Below are 24,900 nucleotides of genomic sequence, written 5' to 3'. Positions count from 1 at the left end.
TACAGCTAATGGCTCCGCATTTGTTTACAGCGCGCGAGACTCGTAAACTCTCATCAATTTAGATAATAACTCCAGATAGTGCCCGAGGATGACAGACGGCTTCTTGTTTACCAGTTATTATATGGAATATATATGGAATATTACTGTAAATTGAAGAATTGAAAAGAGCAACCGCCGAGTTTCTTGCTGGTTATTCTCGGCATTCCGAACCAGTGGTAAATTATTTGACGATTCAAAAGCACTTGTGAAAGTCTATTTGAATAAAAATCTATTCTATAGTCATAGTACGCGATAAGTTGAGATTGCAGTGGGGGTATGAGGGGGTATTTAAAATATGCTCTACCTGGTTTAAAACCTACTGTTTACTAAGCTATTAGACCGATCGCGAGCAATTTACTCTTATCCATTGAGGAGTTCTGCTATCTATATCTCGAGATATTCATCAGATCTTCACCAAACTGAAATGAGACCACCTCAGAACTATGAGCAACCAAACGAAAAAATAATCAAAATCGGTTCATTTTTGGCGAAGTAATCGCATAACAAACATAAAAGAAGAAGTCTCATCTAAAAATAGGCTCACATATTATTATAAAAAGCTTTTAGCTTTTATTTATACTTAAACTTTCAAATCAATTGAATCCGATCAGAGAACCACGAGTATTAAACCCTTCCGTAGAAAGCAATTCAATTATCTCCCCATGTTTTCCTTTGCCATGAGCGTTGGTGTAAACAAAAATCGGCTCAAATATAAACGGTATCATTGACGGCTCGGATTATTTTTGACTTTCACGGATTTTTCAGCAATTTCCGTGAAAAAACTTGCTTTTATGAGTATTTTTATTCACATTTTATCCGGGCATTCCTTTTCAAATTTTATTGTTTTCAGTTTTACAATAGCGTTTTTTTTTAGGGTTCCGCTCCCGAAGAGTGCCAAAGGGAACCTATTACTAAGCCTCTGCTGTCCGTCCGTCTGTCTGTTAGCAGGTTGTATCTCAGGAACCGTAGTAGAGTCAAAGTTTTCACACATTTCTATTGCCGCTATACAACAAATAATAAAAACCGGCCAAGTGCGATTCAGACTCGCACACCGAGGGTTCCGTAGACTCTACAGTCGTATTTTTTTCGACTTTTGAACTATAAATCGACACAAAAATAAACAAAAATCTGTTTTCGAGTGTAGAGGTAGAGCTCTTTCATACAATACCCCACTTGGTATAGTTATCTTACTTTGAAAATTGCAACACATTTTTTTGTGATGTAACCACACATTCACGGTTTTCGAATTTTTTCCTTTACTTGTGCTATATGGTCTACCTACCAACCAAATTTCATGATTCCAGGTCAACGGGGAAGTACCCTATAGGTTTTCTGGACAGACACGACAGACGGACAGACAGACAGACAACAAAGTGATCCTATTAGGGTTCCGTTTTTCCTTTTGAGGTATGGAAACCTAAAAATGAATTAAATATATGTTTGTAAGAGTAGGAGAACTTGCTCCAATAAAACTCGCGCCGTTGTTATTATTCATCACAGTTTATTATCAATCTTTAACCATCTTTAATATTACTTTTATCCTAATAAACTTTTACAAATACTTTTGAATCATTAAATGAATCTACCACTGGTTCGGAACGCCTTTCCCACCGAGAAGAACCAGCAAGAAACTCAGCGGTTCTCTTTTCAAAGATTCGATTTACAATAAGATTCAATTTACAATATTTTAACCGAAATTACATTTAACCGTCAAACTAAAACGAACAAATTGAAAGAAGTTAAGAAACTCAACATTTAAACCAAAGTTACAATTAACTGTCAAACTAAACCGAATAAATTAAACAAGTAGAGAAATTCAACGTGTTATCACTTCGACTGTCGATAATAGAATGCCGCTCCGCTGGACCGCTTCGCTTTTAAATACTATCGTGGCGGTGGGGTTCGGAAACGTCGACGACGTACGATGCGTCATTGAGGATTCTACTCGTCATTCGATCTATGAATTACGTGTCTCATTATTGCGCCGATACGGCCATACTGATCATAGGCGCGTCCCTGCGCCTACTCTCGTCCTTTTTCTCTGCAATAAAGTGCATAAATTAGTAAACCAACATCACACACACATAAACCCTTATAATTTCGAAATCAAAAATGGTTCCTCAACACTCTTATCACGTTAAGAATCTCATAGCCTCAGGGCCTCGACACCCATATTAGCTTTCACGTTAACTCATAGCCTTCACGTAAACACATTTCAATTATCTTGGAACACATAAGTGATAACGTCAGAACCTCATAGCCTCAGCGCTAATTTTGGTTCAGCCTCAGAGCCTCGGCGCTCATTTTAGCCTTGACGTTGACACATGAATTACAAGACAATTGAAAACACATAAGTGATCATCAGAACCTCATAGCCTCAGCGCTAATTTCGGTTCAGTAACCATTTTTTTTGCTTCTTTTTTTTTTTTTTTTTTTTTTCACATTTCAATTATCTTAAAGCACAAATGACGTTACAACCTCATAGCCTCAGCGCTAATTTTGGTTCACACATCAAATGGACTTTAAGGATAATTGAAACCCCAAGTGATGACGCCAGAACCTCATAACCTCAGCGTTAATTTTGGTTCAGCCTCAGAGCCTCAGCGCTCATTTTGGCCTTGACGTTTACACCTTCGGAAAGATAGTAAAAAGTGATGACGGCGGAACCTCAAGCCTCAGCGCTAATATTGGTTCAGCCTCAGAGCCTCAGCGCTCATATTGGCCTTGCCGTTTACACTTAAATAATGGAAAAGTACTTAACTTATAAAAGCACGTCAGTCTGCGCGTCAAATCCTCACTTTGCCGTACTATTACGTTTACTCATAGCCGATACGGCCACATTACTTTGTACTTCAAATTTTGGTACGCTTTCCAAACGTTCGTTAATCGTGGCAAACTTTTCTTCTGGTCCCATTGGTTTACTTCGATGAAGTTCACGTCTATTGTTCAGTAATATTCATATTCAGAGGATATTCTTACTTCAGCTTTTACGTTAACATTTTATACAATATTATTATCAGTTTTTTTTTCTTTCTTTCTTTTTTTTTTTTTTGCATTGTTTATCTTTTTGTTTGTTTTTTTTTTTTTTTGCGGTATTACCCTTTTTTTTTAAATATTTATCCTCTTTTTTTTTTAATCATTACTATCCCATTTTTTTTTTTTTTTTTTTTATCATTGTTTGATAAATACAAAACCCCAACTCTACCTAGACCGGCTCTTCCACCCCTATACCGGTCCCAAACCGACCATCTAGCCTAGCTACCACAACTAGTACTATGACCTCAACCAACGGAAACTACATAAGGTAACCACAACTCTAAAACCTACAGTAAGTACGACAGACCGTGTCTACTGAGAAGTGTCTCTGACCAGAGCCGCAGAATAATGAATCGGTTTTGATATATACAACACCCAGCGTTACGAATTCATAAAACACCACGGGATTCTATAACTAGATCTGATATGTATCACCGACTTGTAGAACTCTGATTATAATAACAACAAGTAACTGGGCGACGGTACCCTACACTAGATTGGCTCCATCGTAACTACTATCTCAACCGTCTAATCAACATTTCTAACCAACAATATCCACACGTATGTAAATTCACATTATCTGTACAAATTGGAACGAACTCACCAATTACAACTGCAACTTAAAATCACTTTCACAGTACTGACTCAAGAAGTCCTTTCACTACTTCACTCTGTCGAAACACCACACGTAATGAATGCCGCTCTGCCGCTGGTTAGCGTGTCTACCCCAAAAATCTCCCTACCACTTCACGCCATTTTATCATAAAAATACCCGCGCCACTTGCTATTGGTCGATTCAAACATATCACAAGACTGCCAACATAAAAAATGATATTGCCAATATTGTTAAAGTTGCCACTTGAAAATAATATTGACTATGGACAAACACGATTTACTCAAAACTTTGAATAATTATGGAATTATTAAACAGTAAATTTAATCGAATCACGACAATTGTAATGTTATTATCTGTTCGTATTTGGTTGGTACCAAAAATTTGTAACAATAAGAAGAGAAAAAGTGGATTCGCAAACACATCTCTTTATGAGGTCTGTACTATTTGGTAGATAATAGGAACACATGGAAGCATTTAAATTATAAAATCGCGTCAACACCTTGAAATTAAAATTTGGATTGCACTACAGGAACAAGCGAGGTCTGTTAGTCAGTCATCAACTCATCGCCGATTGGGCGAATTTCATAATTAGTTGATAATAGGAACACGTCAAAACAGTTAAATTATGAAACCACGTCGATCGCCTTGAAATTAAAATTTAGATTGCACTTCAGGAACAAGTGAGGTCTGTCAGTCAGTCATCACCGATGTGGTCTCATTGATTTCTTGGGTGAATTACATAATTTGAGAACATGTTCGGCCATTCTGCCCATGACAACCTTTTCTCGTCAGTAGACAATAAGTACCTCAGATATGCCGTGATTAAGTCAGTACTTTCATCTCTTTTAGGATCGCTTTATGGTGTGATTTGATGTATTCCACTGAAGGTTTGATTAGACATTTTTAACTTTCTCGTAAAGCTTGAGCTTGATCTTAATATGGGATGGTGTTATTAAAACTGATTTAAATTGTCTGTCAATCGTCCAAGTAAATTACTTAGTAGAAAATTCTTTACAATAATGGCCTTCTTAATGAACCAAACTTATGAACATTCAACAAATTTATGACTACAAGACTCGTATCTTGGTTGAAAAATGAAACCTTAAAAATTTATTCACTACTATCATTTAAGACAAAAAGGAAACTGGGATACCGGTTCTACGTATCGTTGATATTTGGCATTGGCACGCACAACACACGGAAACGTTTAAGTGCGAAACTTGTAATTAGAATAAGTCTGAACCGAACGAGAAACTCGAAAGAAATGGCCAATACGAAGATGTTCCAGTAAGTCTTTAAGATAGCTTGGATTCGAGCTCCAAATACCTAATCGAACAATCCATGTACCCACAAATGTTTAATCCGCCAAATGCGGCAGTGGTCTGAGAAACACGCGGAACAACTATTAAAATATCAACTTAAAAAAAAATTAAAAATCTCTGAGATTAAATCCTACAAAAGATATTCATAACCAACGGCCAAGAAAGACAATTTAGTTTTCCCAACAACACTTCCTAACGGAGCCAATACTTTTAACGGAAATGGAAAATGATCAGCAAATCACCAAAGCCGTTGAGTCACCTCGCACAGACCCGTCAGCTCACCACAGAGTTTGTCAAAGTTATTCGATAAACCTGTATTACGAAGAAAACAACCGATTCTATATGACACAACATCCAGTCAGTAGCTTGGTCCTTGGTAATAGTATTCCACCGTAAAACAGAAAACGTTGAAAAGAAGGAACACTGCCGATCAGTGTCTCCCACCATAAAACAAGCCCTTGATCTAGTACGGTATTAAGGATCACTTAAAAAACAAAACTACTATGCTATTATGACCTCTCAAAGTGACTGCTGTGAAATTTAAGAATATTCAACGGTTCGCCATTAACAGCGAAATCTACGAATAATCAAAAACGATTTTGAAGACAAAAAAAAAAACGGAACTATCCAGAAACACAACAGGAGTCCGATAAATTGCTTAAACCCGTCTACTATCATCTTGGGACCACGAAATAGTAAAGTAAATGTTTTCAAAGAAATACACCTGTGAAGCTTTACAAAACACATCTGCTTCTAATAGCGGCCTACCACTGGAAAAATAAATAAAGATTATGATAATAATAAATGAAATGATGACAAATAAAACAGCTCACACCACGCCAGGCACGTCATCTTCTGTCGGCAACTATCTTTGAAATCTTAGGTTTGTATCACGTTCCAGACTTTGGATACCTTCAGCCATTATTTCACTTATCCAACATCATACGTATGCCAATTCACTCAGGTTATACTCCTTGGATTGATTGTTCTAAAACTGGTACTGTACTCCGTGTCGTGGTTTTAAGCAAACATTCCCACGATTTTACTGCTCCTAAATGAGCGCTAGCTGCTTTCAGTCGCACTTCGTTGTATTTTAAATCATATTCATTTCTTTCACATCAGGGTTGAAGTTTGAAAATAAACGGCTAAAATCTATTCATTATTTCTCAATCTATGTCTCTAAAGTATTATCCAGAAATGCCGTTGCTATTAGCGAGGCGATGATGGTAATTGGCGTTGATTCATCCCTTCTTCTGATGTAAGAGTAGGAGAACTTGCTCCAATAAAACTCGCGCCGTTGTTATTATTCATCACAGTTTATTATCAATCTTTAACCATCTTTAATATTACTTTTATCCTAATAAACTTTTACAAATACTTTTGAATCATTAAATGAATCTACCACTGGTTCGGAACGCCTTTCCCACCGAGAAGAACCAGCAAGAAACTCAGCGGTTGCTCTTTTCAAAGATTCGATTTACAATAAGATTCAATTTACAATATTTTAACCGAAATTACATTTAACCGTCAAACTAAAACGAACAAATTGAAAGAAGTTAAGAAACTCAACATTTAAACCAAAGTTACAATTAACTGTCAAACTAAACCGAATAAATTAAACAAGTAGAGAAATTCAACGTGTTATCACTTCGACTGTCGATAATAGAATGCCGCTCCGCTGGACCGCTTCGCTTTTAAATACTATCGTGGCGGTGGGGTTCGGAAACGTCGACGACGTACGATGCGTCATTGAGGATTCTACTCGTCATTCGATCTATGAATTACGTGTCTCATTATTGCGCCGATATGTTATATATAGACATATATGGAAATATGAATAAATATCTATGGAATACGTAATGTACATACTATGTAAACACCCATGTGAATTAATTGGGTAGATGAAATTAATATAAATATTTATACAACGGAAATAAACCTCATATCAAAGATTGTTTTTCTGAACATAATATTATGTTTAGGAAAAACAATTTTTATTGAGTATGTTGTATGTTTGTGTATTTTGGATAAACACAGCGATATAAATATGTTCCACTGGATGGGACGCTTCATACTTCATAGTAACAACATGTATTAAGATATAAGTTAGCCCTTAAGAGGGCTCTCTCCGTCACTCGTTTCCACTCGTTTCATACAATCGTAGTTCCAATTTCATTTGAATATTAAGCAACCTAAGTCCATGAAATTTTGCAGACATATTTTAGAAACTAATATCTATGTCTGTGGTTTTCCAGATTTCTGTTAAAATATTCGGTTTCAAAGTTACGCGGTCTTAAAATTTTCATACAAATCTCGAAGCCCCTGTAATTTTAAAACTACATATTTTTAGAAAAATCTAAAAAACCACAGACACAGATATTAGTTTCTAGAATATGCCTGCAAAATTTCATGGACTTTGCTTGCTTAATATTCAAATGAAATTGGAACTACGATTGTATGAAACGAGTGGAAACGAGTGACGGAGAGAGCCCTGTTAACTGCAATTTCACCTGGTGCTAAGTGATGATGCAGTCCAAGATGGAAGCATGCTAACCTGGGAGATGTAGGCATGGCAGTTTTCATTGAACCTATACTCCTTCAGTTTCTACACGGCATTGTACCCGAACTCTAAATCTCTTGGCGGTCTCTTGGCCGATAGGGTGGTAACTAGCTACGACCGAAGCCTCCCATCACACAAATAACAGAACAATTTCATCGTATTCTTGCGTTTTTATTATGTGTTTAATTAACTTTACATACTTTCATATTCTTCTTTATATAGTTACCATGAACCCTATCTAGTGAAACATTTATTATTATCGCTGTATAAACATGAGGCCCTTACGAAGGTATGTTGTTTTACTTCGTGCCTCGGAGCGATCACTTAGCTACTTTGATTTGATAATAAAGAACCGAAGGGCGTATGCCGTCTTTTATTTATTTGTCTTGGCATTTAGGTACACTTGATGTTAATATTTGTTTATTGTTTGGATAAGCCTTTTTGGAATATAAACATATTAAAAGTTTTGAATATTTGTTCAACGGAAATATAATTTACAATAGAAAATATTATTTCAACGTTTAAGCTACCGTGAGTGATTTGAATCTAGTCGATCTTACATCGCCTAAATACATGAGTATAGTCGTAACAAGCTAAACTTACCTACTTCTAAAAGAAAATATCTTATGAACAAGTTTAATAAAAAAATTATAACACCCCCGACTAGTGAAGGTACTAGGAAGTAACTAGAAAAGAGCTGATGACTTTCATACGGCTGAACCGATTTTCTTGAATTATAGCTACTTAGAATAAAAACCCAGTATAGCTAAGAACACTCTCGATCAAGCCACCTTACAAACAAACAAAAACTAACTTAAAATCGGTTCATTAGTTTAGGAGCTACGATGCCACAGACAGATACACATATACACACGTCAAACTTATAACACCCCTCTTTTTGGGTCGGCCGGGTTAATAAAGAAAACTCCATCAGTTAGGCATTGGTTATTCTAACGATACCCGATACATCCAAATCTTTTCAGAAATTTAGAGGTTACGGCGGAATAAATAAACTCACATATTTGAATAATGCCTGAACACTTTTTTGTTTACACTCCTTTATTTTGGACAGTCGTGTAAAAAAAGCAAGTTTTCATCAAGTTTCAGCATAATATTTCAGCTAAGAACAATCTAGGATGTGAACTAGGTGTTAATCACTATACACGCACAATACGAGGCTAATTAAACCTCGTGTGCGAACAAAACTGGGCCAAGTTAAAAAAAAAAGATTTTTTTATTCGTAAATCCACAATTTTACAGCGCCGCGTAACCTCCCATACACATTTGCATGAGCCCGGTTTTGTTTCAAAAAGCGGTGCGATATTGTTCTGGCCCGGATATTAATACAGACTGGGCTTTGTAGTCTGAGAGCCAGCAGACGATGTTATCAAATGGTTTAACAGGGCTCTCTCCGTCACTTACTCCATACAATAGTAGTTCCAATTTCATTTGAATATTAAGCAACCATGAAATTTTGCAGACATATTCTAGGAACTAATATCTATGTCTGTAGTGTTTTAGATTTTTCTAAAAATATGTATTTTTAAAATTACAGGGGTTCAAAGATTTGTATGTGAAGTTGTAAGACCGCAAAATTTCATGGACTTTGGTTGCTTAATATTCAAATGAAATTGGAACTACGTTTGTATGGAGTGAGTGACGGAGAGACCCTTCTTAAACATGTTTTGACGACTTCCTGATGTCTGATCTGGTGGGAGGCTGTAGTTGTAGCTAGTTGTTACCACCCTAACGGTAAAATCATGTCGTCAAGCGATTATACCATTCCGGTACGATGCCGTGTAGAAACCAAAGTGCAATGGGTTTAATCAAAACTACCATACCCTTCCAGATCAGCTCGCTTCCATCTTAGACAGCATCATCGCTTACCATCAGGTGAGGTATCTGAATAAAAAAAAGTTCAAACTCTACATGACAACTTTACAATAGTTATAGCTCGAGCCTCGAGAAACGAAGCTTTCTACTGCATCAACACCTACCACCAGGTGAAATCGCACTCAAGGATTATTTTGTTATGGACTTATAAAAATACTTGCTGATACGCACGACTTCATCTGCTTGGCTTTAGGTTTTTAAAATCCTGTGAGAACTCTTTTATTGAGGACTAGCTGATGCCCGCAGCTTCGCCCGCGTGGATTGGTCAGATCCCCTGCAGCATCAGGATTGAGGAGTTGGACTCCAAATTTTTTATGAAACAATGTCGCAAAGTTCCTCTATCGATTAAAAAAGAAATGACGCAAATCGGTTCAGAAATCTCGGAGATTTCGGTGTACATAGGTAGAAAAACACAACTCCCTTCTTGAAAGTCGGTTAAAAAAGTAGCCTATGTTACACCCTGGTCAATCCTCTACTTGTCAGTGAAAATCCCGTCAAAATCCGTTCAGCCGTTCCGAAGATTAGCCTTTTCAAACAGACAGACAGACAGACAGACAAAAATTTTAAAAACGTGTGATTCAGTCATGGTATCGTTCAAATAACCATATGACCTTAATATGTGGTAGTTATTTCGAAATTACAGACAGACACTCCAATTTTATTTATTAGTATAGATAAAAAGTAGCCTATGCCACTTTCCAGGTCTTTAATTATAATCATGCAAAAAATTACGCTTTCTTCGTTTCGGCGTGGTTGAAAGACAAACCAATAAATCCACAAACAAACACACTTTCGCATTTATATATGATACTCATATTATGACAGGTATAAGCTCTTCGCCCACCGACTCCTCGGCTAAGACTGGTCTTTGTGAGGCCAAAAAATTTAATTTCGAAAGTGACGTCATTGTGTGAATATTGAACATACCTTTCTAGCAGATTGCGGCTTCAATGAAGTGTAGTGTTGACTGGGCGCCCTAGATTTTTAGTGAGTTTTAGTGGTTTTAGTAAACTCGTGACAATGACGTGAAAACATTTCAATTTCGGAAACATCCAGCGGGACCCCTTTGTCGGCGATTTCACGGATGAGTTATTAATTTTCGCGCCCACGCTGTAAAAGGCTGGGTGGTTTTTTAAGCAAATATCTAGTATCTACCTATGTGTCTATACAAAACCTATAATGTCCATATTTTATACAGAAAGTAACCAGAACGCTAGCAAAAACTTAGCGTTACTATTATACTACCTTAACACAATGCGAATAATCATTTGCCGTGTTTTGTAGATTTAGTGATTTAGTATTTTTTAAACCCGCACTATATAGCGTGCAAAACTCGGGTCAATGACCTACCTACGACGTGGCATTCTTCGAGTGTCCTATTTACGTAACGTTCGTTGACGTCTAGTGTCAGTTAAGTCAATGACTTACGATGCGGCATTGGCTTCGAGTGTCCTATTTATGGAATGTTCCTTGACCTTTAGCGTCAGTCAGATGTTTTTGCAACATATTGTGAACTTTCAAAAATATAAGTTTTTTTTTTAAGTTTTTTTTCGTAGTTCGAACCCTGAAAAGAAGCTTTCCTTTCAGGGTCTCAGGCCTTGAGTCCATTCTGCAGGTATGCGTTGTACCTAAAAGTCACTATCGACACGTGTTGTGAGTTATCATCATCATGATGATTAACCCATCACATGCCCACTACTAAGCACGGGTCTCCTCTCAAAATGAGAAGGGTTTAGGCCAAAGTCCACCACGCTGACCAAGTGCAGACAGATTACACACCTCTTTGAAAACACTATGGAGAACTCTCAGGCATGTAGGTTTCTTCATGATGTTTTCCTTCTCCGTTAAAGCAAATGGTATTTATGATTTAAGCCGCACATAACATTGAAAAGTTAGAGGTGCGTGCCCGGGATCGAACCCCCGACCTCTCGATTATAGGCAGACGTGTTAACCACTAGGCTACCATTATAAGCGTAGGGAAAGTGTGGTAGGTATCCTTATATTCCATGTGTTTACGCCAACATAACTTAGCGAGTTCGTAATTTATCAAATTCCATTAAAAGCCTACCTTGAAACACTTAGCGTACCTTACACCATATACGCCAAGTTTGGAACATACGGAATTCATAATGTGAGAATGATTAATTGCTTTACTCAAATGTCTGTGAAGCTGAATTTTGTGGATTAACACAATGTACGTTCGTTTACAATCATATATGACAAGAGTTAGGTAGGTACCTACCTATAATAAATAATTTACGAAATCTTCACTAAATATAAAACAAAGTCGCTTCCCGCTGTCTGATCTTTAAAACTACGCAACGGATTTTGATGCAGTTTTTTTTAAATAGATAGAATGATTAACAGAGGAAGGTTTATATACATAGTACAAGCATAGAGAAACACTGATAATTTTTCTTTAAATTCTAATGTGATGTTGGAAATAAACACATTTTTTGCGCTTACATTTTCAAACGCTGGCTGAACCCTACGAGATAAATCAAAATAATGTACTACAGTATTGTACACCTTAAAAAGGCCTACAAAAATGTCTTCGATGGTATATGTCTATCGCTTAGGGATAACCTACAATAACCATTTTTTATGCTTCACTTTTTACGAGAAATAATGTAGCATTGCACCCGTGCGAAGCCGGGGCGGGTCGCTAGTTTCATATAAAAGGATTGTGTGCTTTTTAACCCCCGACCCAAAAATGTTATAAGTTTGACGTGTGTATCTGTGTATCTGTCTGTGGCATCCTAGCTCCTAAATTTATGAACCGATTTTAATTTAGTTTTTTTTGTTTGAAAGGTGGCTTGATCGAGAGTGTTCTTAGCTATAAACCAAGAAAATCGGTTCAGCCGTTTGAAAGTTATCAGCCATTTTCTAGTTACTGTACCCCTCACTTGTCGGGGGTGTTATAAATTTTTAATTTACACTTGTGCATAGGTATTAATAGTTAAAGACCTGGAGAGCGACATAGGCTACTTTTATCCAGGAAAGTCAAAAAGCCCGTAAGGGATTTTTCCAAACCTAAATCCACGCGGGCACTAGATGATCTATATTAAGGTCATATGGTTATTTGAACGATACTATAACTGAATCACACATTTTTAAAATTTTTGTCTCTCTGTCTGTCTGTCTGTCTGTCTGTTTGAAAAGGTTAATCTTCGGAACGGCTGAACTGATTTTGACGGGATTTTCACAGACAAGTAGAAAATTGACCAGGGAGTGACATAGGCTACTTTTTTAACCGACTTTCAAAAAGGGAGTTGTGTTATTCTACCTATGTACACCGAAATCTCCGATATTTCTGAACCGATTTGCGTCATTTCTTTTTTAATCGATAGAGGAACTTTGCGACATTGTTTCATAAAAAAACTTGGATTCCAACTCTCAATCCTGATGCTGCAGGGGATCTGACCAATCCACGCGGGCGAAGCTGCGGGCATCAGCTAGTCTACAATAAGATATGACGTTTTTACGCCCAATCATGAATGAGGTGATATTTTCACCAACACTTTTCGGAATCCTATAAATTATTCAACAAAGTGTGTACTGTGTAAGTAGCACAGCTTTTAAATAAACATTTTTCTTTCGTTACTCTCTGTTTCTTACATATGTAATAATATGTAAGCATGTTTATACGGTTTTTACATATGTAATAATATGTAAGCATGTTTATACGGTTTTTGCCATCAAGTTGGTCCTATAAAAACAGGCAAACAGCGAGGCGCGAAGGCAGCTGAATTTAAAAGCGTTTCCAATCCCTTTAATGGCTAAGCAAATAGAAACTCGACTGTTCTTATCCCATTGACTTAATATAAAGGGCTACGGTTTGGCGAAGGATTTACTTTGAAAAGTAAAACATCGTGGGAGAGGCAGTGCTGCTTTACTTACTTACCTGAAAAAGTGTTGCGTCACTTCCTATAAACATTTTTTATTTATTTATTTAAAAGTACCTACCATGATAGACATCAAACTCAATAGAGTAGAGGAAAGAAGAGGCGTTGCTTCTTTTTAGGGCTTCAATTCTACCGCGTGTGAATTATTACACACTTGAATTTTTTTTAAGTTTTTGCCTTAAAATTGACGAAAGGGGGGGCTTTCAAAGTGGAGATTGAATTGGACGTTATAATATGTCAACAAGTGTAAATTAAAAATTTATTACACCCCCGACAAGTGAAGGTTATAGTAACTAGAAAAGAGCTGATAACTTTCAAACGGCTGAACCGATTTTCTTGGATTATAGCTAAGAACACTCTGGATCAAGCCACCTTTCAAACAAAAAAAAAACTAAATTAAAATCGGTTCATTAGTTTAGGAGCTACGATGCCACAGTCAGATATATATGTAGATACACACGTCAAACTTATAATACCCCTCTTTTAGGGTTGGGGGTTAAAAACGGCCGGTGTTAGTCGCGGGCATCATCCAGATTTTGCATAAATTGCCAAGTTATAATTCTTTAAAACAGCGATGGAACCAACAATTCCTTTTCGAAGCTGGTTGTGTTTTTAATAATGCCTTCATTGTGATTTATGAGCGTCGGAGCCGCGAGCACGTCATTTTTCTTTCACAGATATTTCTTTATGATCTCGTGTGAGTTTACTCGGTTCTGTAATGAGAATAACCGCTGAAATTATTTTTCTCTTTTAAGTAGTATTATTCCCGTATAATTTTTGGTGTGGGTTGATAAAATTGGTCTCGTCCGCAGAATAAAAACTTGAATAAACACTTAAAAATCTAAGGATTCTTAAAACTTAGTAAGTAATTGCTTAAAACGCACATAACTCCAAAAATTTGCATGCCCGGGATCGAACCCTGACCTCACGAATAGGAGGCAGATGTCTCAACCACTCGGCCATCACGGCTCTCAACATTACAAGGCAACTATACATTACAAAGCAACACATATTACCAGCATCTTGCTGAGACAGAAACTAAATTATCCCTACGTGTGTCACTTTGATTTACGATATTTTGATGTACGGCTAAATTTAATTAATTACATATCTCAAATTTCGATATAATATGTACCATTATTCTGTATTTAATATAATACTGTCATAGTGAAAGCACATAAAACACTAGCTAATGCCCGCGAATTCGTCCGCGTGGACTACACGAATTCCAACCCCCTTTTTTACCCCCTTATTGGTTGAATTTTCAAAAATCCTTAGCGGATGGCTACGTCATAATAACTACCTACATGCCACACAGCCTGATCTGTCCAGTAGGTAGTTTGAGTTGTGCGTTGATCTGTCAGTCAGTTTTTCCTTTTATACCTACATTTAGATAAAACGGTATAGTTTAGTGGTGAAATCCGGGGGGTTTGGGGTTCCATCCCGGACCTATATCTTTTCGGAGCTAGGTCCGTTTTCGGAAATTAAATATCACTTTAAGGTTGAAGAAAAACGTGAGGAAACCTACATGCTTAGAGTTTTCCATAATGTCTTGAAACGTTTGTGAAGTCTGACTGACCGCACTTGACGTGGTGGACTATAGCCTAAATCCTTCTCCTTCTCATTTTGAGAGGAAATCTGAGTACTCGGTGGGCATTTGGTGGAGGTTTTGAGATTACGATAAGCCAGATAGTACATCAACATATTGTGTTCAATAAAGATATTTAACCATACAATCAATTTCGCATAATCATATGCTGCGTCGCGACGTGATTGAAGGACAAACCCACAAGCAAACACACTTTCGAATTTTTAATGTTAGTATGAATAGGGATGACGACTACTAGTCAAATCAGCAACTTTTTATCAAACGTCAAAACGCCCCCTTAGTATGAAGTGCATAGAAGTGACGTCATCATAACATTTGACGTAATTTGACGTACTTTTTTAGTGAAATCGATAATTTACAAGTGTAAATTAAAAAATTATAACACCCCCGACAAGTGCAGGTTACAGTAACTAGAAAAGAGCTCATAACTTTGAAATGGCTGAACCGATTTTCTTAGATCAAGCCACCTTTCAAATAAAAAAATACTACTTAAATTCAGATCGGTTCATTAGTTTAGGAGCTACGATGCCACAGACAGATACACAGATACATATTACATACATCAAACTTATAACACCCCTCTTTTTGGGTCGGGGGTTAAATATGGATAGCAAACTTAAAACTAATTGTAGACGGGGATATTTCGAACTTTGAAAGACCCTCTATTTAATAATTCCTAAGAAATAATTTATTTTTGATATAGACATCATCGCTAAGTATTCATTATTTATAATGGAGAGAAACGTTGCGTGACAGGGCTCCATTATAATAAGTAGGTAGGTAATAAAACTTCAAAGAAATTTCACGAGTCAATTTACTGAAGAGTGTTTTTCGATCAACTTAATAACAAATTGTTTCCTTTCGCTTAATATATCAGATGTTTTCATAATAACAGCTGTCTTGTCAAAATATTCATAATGGCCGATTTACATTGTTTCACTAGCAAGCCAATACAGTTAGTATTCTATAGCATTATCTATACTAATAAATAAAATTGGAGTGTCTGTCTGTAATTTCGAAATAACTACCACATATTAAGGTCATATGGTTATTTGAACGATACCATAACTGAATCACACGTTTTTAAAATTTTTGTCTGTCTGTCTGTCTGTCTGTCTGTCTGTCTGTCTGTCTGTCTGTCTGTCTGTCTGTCTGTCTGTCTGTCTGTCTGTCTGTCTGTCTGTCTGTCTGTCTGTCTGTCTGTCTGTTTGAAAAGGCTAATCTTCGGAACGGCTGAACCGATTTTAACGGGATTTTCACTTACAAGTAGAGGATTGACCAGGGTGTAACATAGGCTACTTTTTTAACCGACTTTCAAGAAGGGAGTTGTGTTTTTCTACCTATGTACACCAAAATCTCAGAGATTTCTGAACCGATTTGCGTCATTTCTTTTTTAATCGATAGCTTCGCGACATTGTTTCATAAAAAATTTGGAGTCCAACTCCTCAATCCTGATGCTGCAGGGGATCTGACCAAGCCACGCGGGCGAAGCTGCGGGCATCAGCTAGTTCATTAATAATAACAACGTTTTAATTAAGAACTTGAATAATTGAATCTAATGAGCAATCCAAATTGCAAATTAACGATTTTCTAATTTTCTAAATAAAACGTGTTTTCTGAGACATGAACGAAAGATACATGCCAAAGTAAAATCTACAATATCAGTCAGCCATCCAGTTACAGATTTGGTCGACGTTGCTTTATTAACACATTCGACTGGAGTGCACTACCACAAGCCATACTACCCGTTAACTTGTTACAAAGCATAAAGGGACCTGTTCACTTAAGCGATGTGAAGTGGAGCGGAATCATGATCAGTCAGATCAGTTTTTGGGACAAAATATGTTATATCATCAGCTATCAATAATTTGATTGGCTTACATAACACACCATCACGCCGCTCCGCTTTTGTGAACAGGCACCCTAAGGGATTGAAATGGTGTACAGTGTACACAATTTTATTAATTCCAATAAAGTGTAGCATACTCACTAGATTTCGTTGGCTTCCCTGGCGCAGTGGCAAGCGCTGTGGTTTTATAACTGGGAGGTCTCGGGTTCGATTCCAGGCGGGGGCAATTTTGGAATTTACAATTTAAATTGTCTCTGGTCTGGTCTAAATGGAGGCTTCGGCCACGGCTAGTTACCACCCTACCAGCGAAGCCGTACCGCCAAGTGATTATGGTAGGATGGCGTGTAAAAATCGATTAGGGGTATGAAGGGTTTAATGAAACTGCCCTACCGATTCCAAGTTACCTGCTTCAATCTTAGACTGCATCATCACTTACCATCAGCTGATATCGCAGTTAAAGGGTTATTACTTGTATCAGAATAAAAAAAAGCTACTTGAATAATGTAAATCGGTAAGTTACATTATATTGTACATGACATAAAATAAAAGGAAACATTTACGGATGTTCTGTGCGACGGCCGCGTTACAACGAGCCATAAAACTTCAAAGAAAGCGATGATTCAAATTGACGACTCAATTTACTGATGAGCATTTTCCCTTAAGACCCCCAAATTAAGTGTACAAAATGTATTACATTTTTTACGATGGTTTGATAGATAGCTCTTGCATGCTATTGTTTTTTACTCGACTTACGCAAATAAAAAGGAGGGTATAGTATTACCTAATTGTATTCTATTTCAGCTATTTTAGGCAACTGTACTATTGACTTTTTAGGGTTTGTTATCCTCAGATAAATGTTATTTGACTAAAAATCGGCCCTTAATAGGTAATAATCTTGATTCAGTTTTTTTTTATTTCGAACTTTGCCTTAATTAACCTAAGTAGAGCATGGCCCTAAAAAGCTTCCTGTAGGCAATTCATTCAGCAAGTCGAAGTCCATGACAAAGGAAAACTTTTAATGTAACTTTTTGTCTCGTACCGACGTAACTTACGCATCTGATGTCGTTTTTAAGGTTCTGTATCATCAGAGAAAAAAGGGAACCCTTATAGGATCTCTTCGTTTTCTGTCTGCCAAGACCAAGGGAATCAACACCTATAAGATATTTCCCGTTCATCTCTTAGAATCATGAAACTTGGCACTATCTTAATAGCACAAGTAAACGAAATATCCGAAAACCGTAAAGTAGTTACATCACGAAAAGTATTGTTTTTCCTTGTACGATGGTACGGAACCCTTCGTGTGTAATTTCGACTCACACTTGGCTGGTTTTAGCATAAAATACTTCCAGACTTTTCTTTGAACTGTCAGCGTAAGATTCACTTTAGGGAATTATTGTCCTGTCACTTTCATTTTCACATTAGGGAATTATTGTTCTGTCACTTTCATTAGCTATTGAACTAAATTAGTAGGACTTTGCCGTGTCGTAACAGCTTACTTAGTGGTTAAGACGTCCGTATCTTGTTCGGGAGATCGAGGATTCGATCTTGCCATTCATCAAGGTTGGAAAACCAAAAAGGTTGGTCCTCATTTCGGTATTTGGACCCAAGTCCAACCCACCCCTCTCACCCCGCTGCTAGTGGGGACCCATTTTACCGTATTTTTATCCAATGTTATTTTTCTTTTTCTTCCGTTACTTTAGTTTTCTGTTGTTTCTGTTATTTTATTTCTCTTTTGTTTTTGTCATTTATTGATTTTGTTGTTGCTGTTATTTTATTTTTGTTCTTTCTGTGTTTCTGTTATTTTTTCTGTTGTTTTTTGTTATTTTATTGTTTGTTGTTTTTGTTATTGCTGTTATTTTTGAACATTTTTAAAAAATAGTGTAAAATATCCAAAATAAATAAATGAGAGTATAAATTACAACGTTATATTGAATCTGAATTCTAAATACGTGTAGCGGGACTCCACTAAGCTTCCCTTTGTCTGCTCCATTGGTATGAAGATCAAACGCTCATTGATGTTGATTGTATTTTAATTGAATTTAGATTGATTAGCTAAATAGTAATCACGTTCATAGTTCAGTACCCCGTACGGGTCACAAAACTTGGAGCATGTCACTAAATCTGTGAACCAATGACATTTCAAAACCTAAATTCACGTGGACGAAATCTAGCAAGCAAGAAACTCGGCGGTTGCTCTTTTCAATATTATTGTAAATTAAACAATTGAAAAGAGCAACCGCCGAGTTTCTTGCTGGTTCTTCTCGGTAGGAACGGCATTCCGAACCAGTGGTAAATTATTTGACGATTCAAAAGTACTTGTAAAAGTTTATTTGAATAAAAATCTATTCTATTCTATTCTATTCTAGGCGCTAGTTAGTAAGGCCAATAGGTTACCTGGGCACCATAGCGGCCTCTCTGGTGCAGTGGTAAGTACTGTGGTCTTATTAGTGGGAGGTCCCGGGTTCGGTTCCCAGCAGGGGTTTGGAATTTTATAATTAATCTAAAGGAGAACGGTCATCTGTGACCCAGGCCCGACAGAAACGAGACATATCTCATTTTTTTTGGTATATTGTGTATTGTTAAATTACATATATTTTATATTCTAAATCAATGGCTAACACCAAAAAATATTGCCGTATGTTTTTGTTCAGGCGACACACAAAAAAATACAAAATGTCTATATTATCTATAAAATTCGCATATTTATTTAATTAAATGACAATACAATAGCTATAGGATGTATCTAGATACAGTTAACTTATATAATTAATTAAAATCGTGGCATTTGATGATTTATTGCATAATATTAAGTTAAATGTACAAAAACGGTCACATACTTCCTGTCTACATGCTATCATAACGGCTCAGGTAGCCTGGCGGTGACAGAAACCAATCATGCTGTCTCTCTCTTTCATTAAAACACAGTGGCGGAGCGGAGGGGGTAGGGTAGGGGTGGGCCGCGGGGTGCACCGACGCAGCGCAGATGCAGGCGCAGTTCTTCGCTTTCTGTGTTGAGATCTGTGCGTTTTTGTATTCAAGGCTACATTTTTTCGACGTTTTTTGGCTTTCTCTTTACTGGACTTGATTTTTGTATTGTGAGTGGTTCGTTGATATGGCTGACAATATTAATAATTGTGCTGCGTGTGAACGTACACTTCGCCGTCGTCGTCCATACGTTCTCAATGAACGATTACTGGAAACACGAAGAGATTTCGTAGAGCAACTATTACGCATCGTTGGTGGTGAGGTATGTATCATTTTTATATTTGTAATTAAAGCCTTTCCCAATACAAAAGCGTGTCAAAAATGTAAAGTCAAGTGTTGATAGTTAGATACCTTTGTTAGTTAGGGTAAATAGACTACATCACTCATTATACAGTCCGTACACTCGTAGAAAACTGGTTATCGGCGCGGCGCCGATCTGCCAGCGCTTATCGAAACCGGTCCATGCAGGACGCAGGTAATCGGCGCTCTGGCAGTCTCAATTAGATTTAGTTTGATTTCACCATACCTACCTATATGATGGGATTAAGTCGTTGTGTATTTATATTAATGTTGTGTATTTATATTTTGTGACAGATAACTTTTGATGGGACTCGGTCGATTTGCCACTCGTGTCGGCATAGAATCGACGCTGCAATTAATCAAGAGCGACAAGTCCCAGCAGCTCCTGTCCTACCAGCTGCTGTTGTAAATGTACAAGGCGTTCGACGTGCACCTAATACGGCTCGGCGATGTTTAATTGACAACTGCAACAACAGTTCTCTGCTTCAAGTGCCTAATTCGGTGAAGGTACAACTCCTTAGCTATTATCACTTTTACGTACCAAATCTTGCCCGCATTTGCCAACGGCATTTACTACACATGGCGATAGAAGAGATACCGGAAAATATAACAAATCAAATGACCGACTTGAATGCGGAGAGTGTTGGCGACATCATCAACATGTATACACAAGCTTTGGAACAAAGGTCACAGTTCAATGTAGATGACGTTTCTGACGACGAGTTAAGCTTTTGGACTGGAAGAAACAGAGCCACGTTCAACGATTTGCTGAGTCAAATACCAAGCCTTAATCGGTCCTCAAGTACTCCACGAAATGATTTGGCTATCTACTTGTGCAAAATTCGATCAGGGGAGCCGAATAATAGAATCGCTTCACTTTTTAATATAACCGAGCGAACTATTGGAAGAAAAATACATAAAGTCAGGCAGTGTCTCATTACTGACTTTGTTCCATTGCACCTAGGTTTAGACCATATAACCAGGGACGAAGTAATAGCCCGCAACCGGGTTTTACCAAATGTTTTGTTTGGTAACGAAGAGTCACCAAAAGCAATAGTTACATTCGATGGAACCTACATATACATAGAAAAAAGTTCTAACTTTTTATTTCAACGCCGCAGTTACAGCCTTCATAAGTTCAGAAACTTAATAAAACCATTCATGATCGTGTGCGCGGATGGATATATTTTGGATGTAACAGGTCCGTACTCTGCACGGACTACCGATGCTGATATAATGAAAATGATATTGCAAAACCATGATGGACCCATTGAAGACGGACCGTTCCACTTTTTTTTCCATGAAGGAGACTCATTTATTTTGGACCGAGGCTTTCGGGATTCAATACCTTTAATAGAAACATATGGTTATGTTGCTCACATGCCGCCAACCAAACAACCACAAGACACGCAATTAAGCACCGAACAAGCTAATAAATCACGACTCATTACAATGGTGCGATGGGTCGTGGAAACTATAAACGGGAGATTCAAGCGCGACTTCAAGATCTTTAAAAACAGAGTATTCAACAAACATGTGCCGCATATATTTGAAGATTTTAAAATTGCTGCAGCTTTAATTAATTATTTTCAAGAACCTTACGGAGACAGTCCATACACAGAAGATTTCATTGAAATAATTAATCAAAATATACAACGCCCCAATCGATTATTTGAGTATGTGGAGGAAAATAATCTAAACCGACAAAGAGTGTCGTTTCACAGGATGACTGGAAATGATCCGGATATTGAACATTTTCCACAATTAACAATTGAAGAGTTAATTAAATTCTCAATCGGCACCTATCACGTGAAGTTAGCACGGTCGTATTGCAGTGAGCATTTGAAAGCCGCGGGAGTATATAATATGGAATTATATAGACATCCAACGGCAATAGAGGGCAGAAACAATAATACTTTAATCAGGTGCAGAATCCATTCGCGACACGTTACGACAAAAATATATTATACTTATATTATGTTTGATGAGAATGTAAATGGAAGAAACGCAATAACGGAATATTATTGCACATGCTATCATGGTAAAAGGACATTGGGAAGTTGCGCACACGTCATTAGTGTTGTATATTACCTAGGGTGGGCTAGACATCGAGATCACTTTGACCACCCAGCAATGGGTATGGATTATGTTTTAAGAGATATAGAAATTCAATAAAACTTTATATCGAGATACCTATTAGTTTTATTTTTATTTGTTTCAATCCTGAAACCCAATGATTGGTTTCTGTCACCGCCAGGCTACCTGAGCCGTTATGATAGCATGTAGACAGGAAGTATGTGACCGTTTTTGTACATTTAACTTAATATTATGCAATAAATCATCAAATGCCACGATTTTAATTAATTATATAAGTTAACTGTATCTAGATACATCCTATAGCTATTGTATTGTCATTTAATTAAATAAATATGCGAATTTTATAGATAATATAGACATTTTGTATTTTTTTGTGTGTCGCCTGAACAAAAACATACGGCAATATTTTTTGGCGTTAGCCATTGATTTAGAATATAAAATATATGTAATTTAACAATACACGATATACCAAAAAAAATGAGATATGTCTCGTTTCTGTCGGGCCTGGGTTTTTTTTGTATGGGGCGTGACCGTTCTCCTTTCTGGTCTGATCTGGTGGGAAGCTTCAGCCGAGGCTAGTTACCATCCTGCCAGCAAAGCCAAGCGATTTAGCGTTCTGGAACGATGCCAAGTAGAAACCAAAGGAGGGCTTATGGGTTTAATGAAAACTGCCATACCCCTTCCAGGTTAGCCCGCTTCCATCTTAGACTGCATTATCACTTACCACCAAGCAGGTGGTCTGTGCCACCAAGTGAGATTGTAGGCAAGGGCTAACATGTATTTGATTTTTTGAAGTAATATGGGTACTGATTAGTCAAGACTTTTAAAATCTTGAGAGAAGATGTGACTACAAAAAGACTTTGTAAAGACAAAAAAAAAACAGCAAAGCAAAAAGCAAGAATTTTCTGAAGAAACTCTTTGAAGGATCAAGGAATTTCTTCAGAAAATTCTATATAATTTCTTTAATTTGTTGTATTGTAGAATTTCTATCGACATCGGAAATAGATTTCTTGATGAGACTATCCCCGAAGAGCAAAAAGGAGTGGGGCGGGTAATGTTGTGACAGCTCCACTTATTGCTTGTGCGACATCAATTTACTGTTATAATAAATTGTTTGGTTTTCTATTTCATTCTTGATGTTACGGCCAGTTTACATTGTTCCACTAGCTGAGGATAATTTTTTTCTCTTCTTTAATGCGGTGACGTTCCAACGTATCTTAAACCAAGGCTCATGGGTGCATGCATGTTACCAACTATGTGCTTTGGTGCTCAAACTTGGTCCCGGATGAACTCTCAAAAGACCAAGCTTAAGGTTTGCCAAAAAGCTATAAAATGCAGCGCACTTAATATTAAAAGTAGGTTATTTACGCAAGAAATTATGTTAGACATTCCAAAACGTGAGTAGGTGACGTTGGCCTTGTAGTTATTTTACTTAAATGGGACTGAGCAGGTCATGTGAACCAGATGAAAAGTGGGCAAAATCTGCTTCTTTCTGGACTCCCCAGAGTCACCAACGCCAGCGAGGCAAGCCAAGTTCACGAAGGCGTGACAAATTAGATAAATGTATAGTTATGATCATCAACCATCAATTGTATAGTTAATAATTACCTACTTAGATGCGAACATTATGATTTCAGTTTCTATTTGTATACCGATTGGTTTTTAGTTCAGTATCGTAGATATTTAAGAGGAATGTGCAACATCCACATAAACTCAGGAGTTTCAGGATGTCAAGTGGATTTATGTTCAACTATTCTTTGGTTCAAATGAAGAATTATAAAAAAACCATTACTCATCACTACTGAGTATGTGTCTCCTCTCAGAATAGAAGGGTTTAGGTTATAATCCACGCACTGGCCAAATGTGAATAGGAGGCAGACTTCATACAATTTTTGGAAATATTATGGGAAATAATCAGGCATGCAGGTGTTCTCACGATGTTTTTCTTCAAAGTTAAAGCAAGTAACGAATTGCTTAAATACGGACATAATTCTGAAAATTTAGTGTGCCCGGAATCAAATAAGAGATTAACGTTTCCATCTGACGTCTGGAATAAAGCAACTAAAAGCATCTGAACCGGCCTTAAACTAAAGTTAATCACACGACTACTTATCAAAGATGTACATTTTACCTTGTAAAGCAAGTCCGTAAACAGTATTAAAAAAGATTCCCATGTTAACGTAACTTCCAATATCAAATTAGGCATCCCGATCCTATTTGCAAGTATATGAAGAAACTACTTGGAGACGCCATTAAACTCGTAAACTTATTTAAAGTTCCCTTTTGATCCTCATCGAGTTTCCAAGCGGAGGATCTTTTTGTGCATGTGTAATGCACAAAAAGATCAAAAGTGTGTGTGCTGATATCTTATGCTGCTCTTTTTGAATCGAGTTTATTTTTACCTTACTACATTTTACTTCGTCCTTATTTTATTCTTGGTATTTTAAGAAAGGAAAGTAAGCTGAGTGATTCATTTTTAGGGCTCCGTAACTCCAAAGGAAAAACGAAACACTTATAGGATCACTTTGTTGTGTACCTGTCTGTCTGTCTATCAAGAAACCTATAAGGTACTTCTCGTTGTCCTAGAAGCATGTTTGGCAGGTAGGTGGGTCTTATAGCACAAGTAAATCTGAAAACCGTAAATTTGTGGTTACATCACAGGAAAAAAAAAATGTGTTTTAGCCCACGC

The 24,900-nt window shown here is 37.1% G+C and overlaps 1 protein-coding gene and 2 long non-coding RNA genes across 3 annotated transcripts; all 3 read left to right on the top strand.

Moving 5' to 3' along the window:
- Positions 1-3,231: 3,231 nt before the first annotated feature.
- Positions 3,232-5,783, top strand: LOC123864522. The gene is made up of 2 exons (XR_006795806.1): positions 3,232-4,124; positions 4,232-5,783. It is a non-coding gene; the product is annotated as an uncharacterized LOC123864522 (long non-coding RNA).
- Positions 5,784-9,360: 3,577 nt separating this feature from the next.
- On the top strand, positions 9,361-23,001 carry LOC123864518. Its single transcript, XR_006795802.1, has 2 exons — positions 9,361-9,471; positions 22,968-23,001. It is a non-coding gene; the product is annotated as an uncharacterized LOC123864518 (long non-coding RNA).
- On the top strand, positions 19,327-22,306 carry LOC123864506. The gene is made up of 2 exons (XM_045904990.1): positions 19,327-20,076; positions 20,409-22,306. The coding sequence occupies exons 1-2, from the start codon at positions 19,942-19,944 to the stop codon at positions 22,287-22,289; spliced, it is 2,016 nt and encodes a 671-aa protein (XP_045760946.1). The 5' UTR covers positions 19,327-19,941; the 3' UTR covers positions 22,290-22,306.
- Positions 23,002-24,900: the final 1,899 nt, after the last annotated feature.

Source organism: Maniola jurtina, chromosome 4 (assembly GCF_905333055.1).
Source record: "Maniola jurtina chromosome 4, ilManJurt1.1, whole genome shotgun sequence".
NCBI lineage: Eukaryota > Metazoa > Arthropoda > Insecta > Lepidoptera > Nymphalidae > Maniola > Maniola jurtina.
The sequence above is the reverse complement of the archived record's forward strand: the minus strand, read 5'-3'. Positions and strand labels throughout refer to the sequence as shown.

Bases quoted from the DNA above. Each gene is read 5' to 3' on its own strand.
- LOC123864506 (XM_045904990.1), top strand. From the start codon at position 19,942: ATGGCTGACAATATTAATAATTGTGCTGCGTGTGAACGTACACTTCGC. The intron at 20,077-20,408 runs GTATGTATCATT...ATTTTGTGACAG, and splicing joins TACGCATCGTTGGTGGTGAG to ATAACTTTTGATGGGACTCG.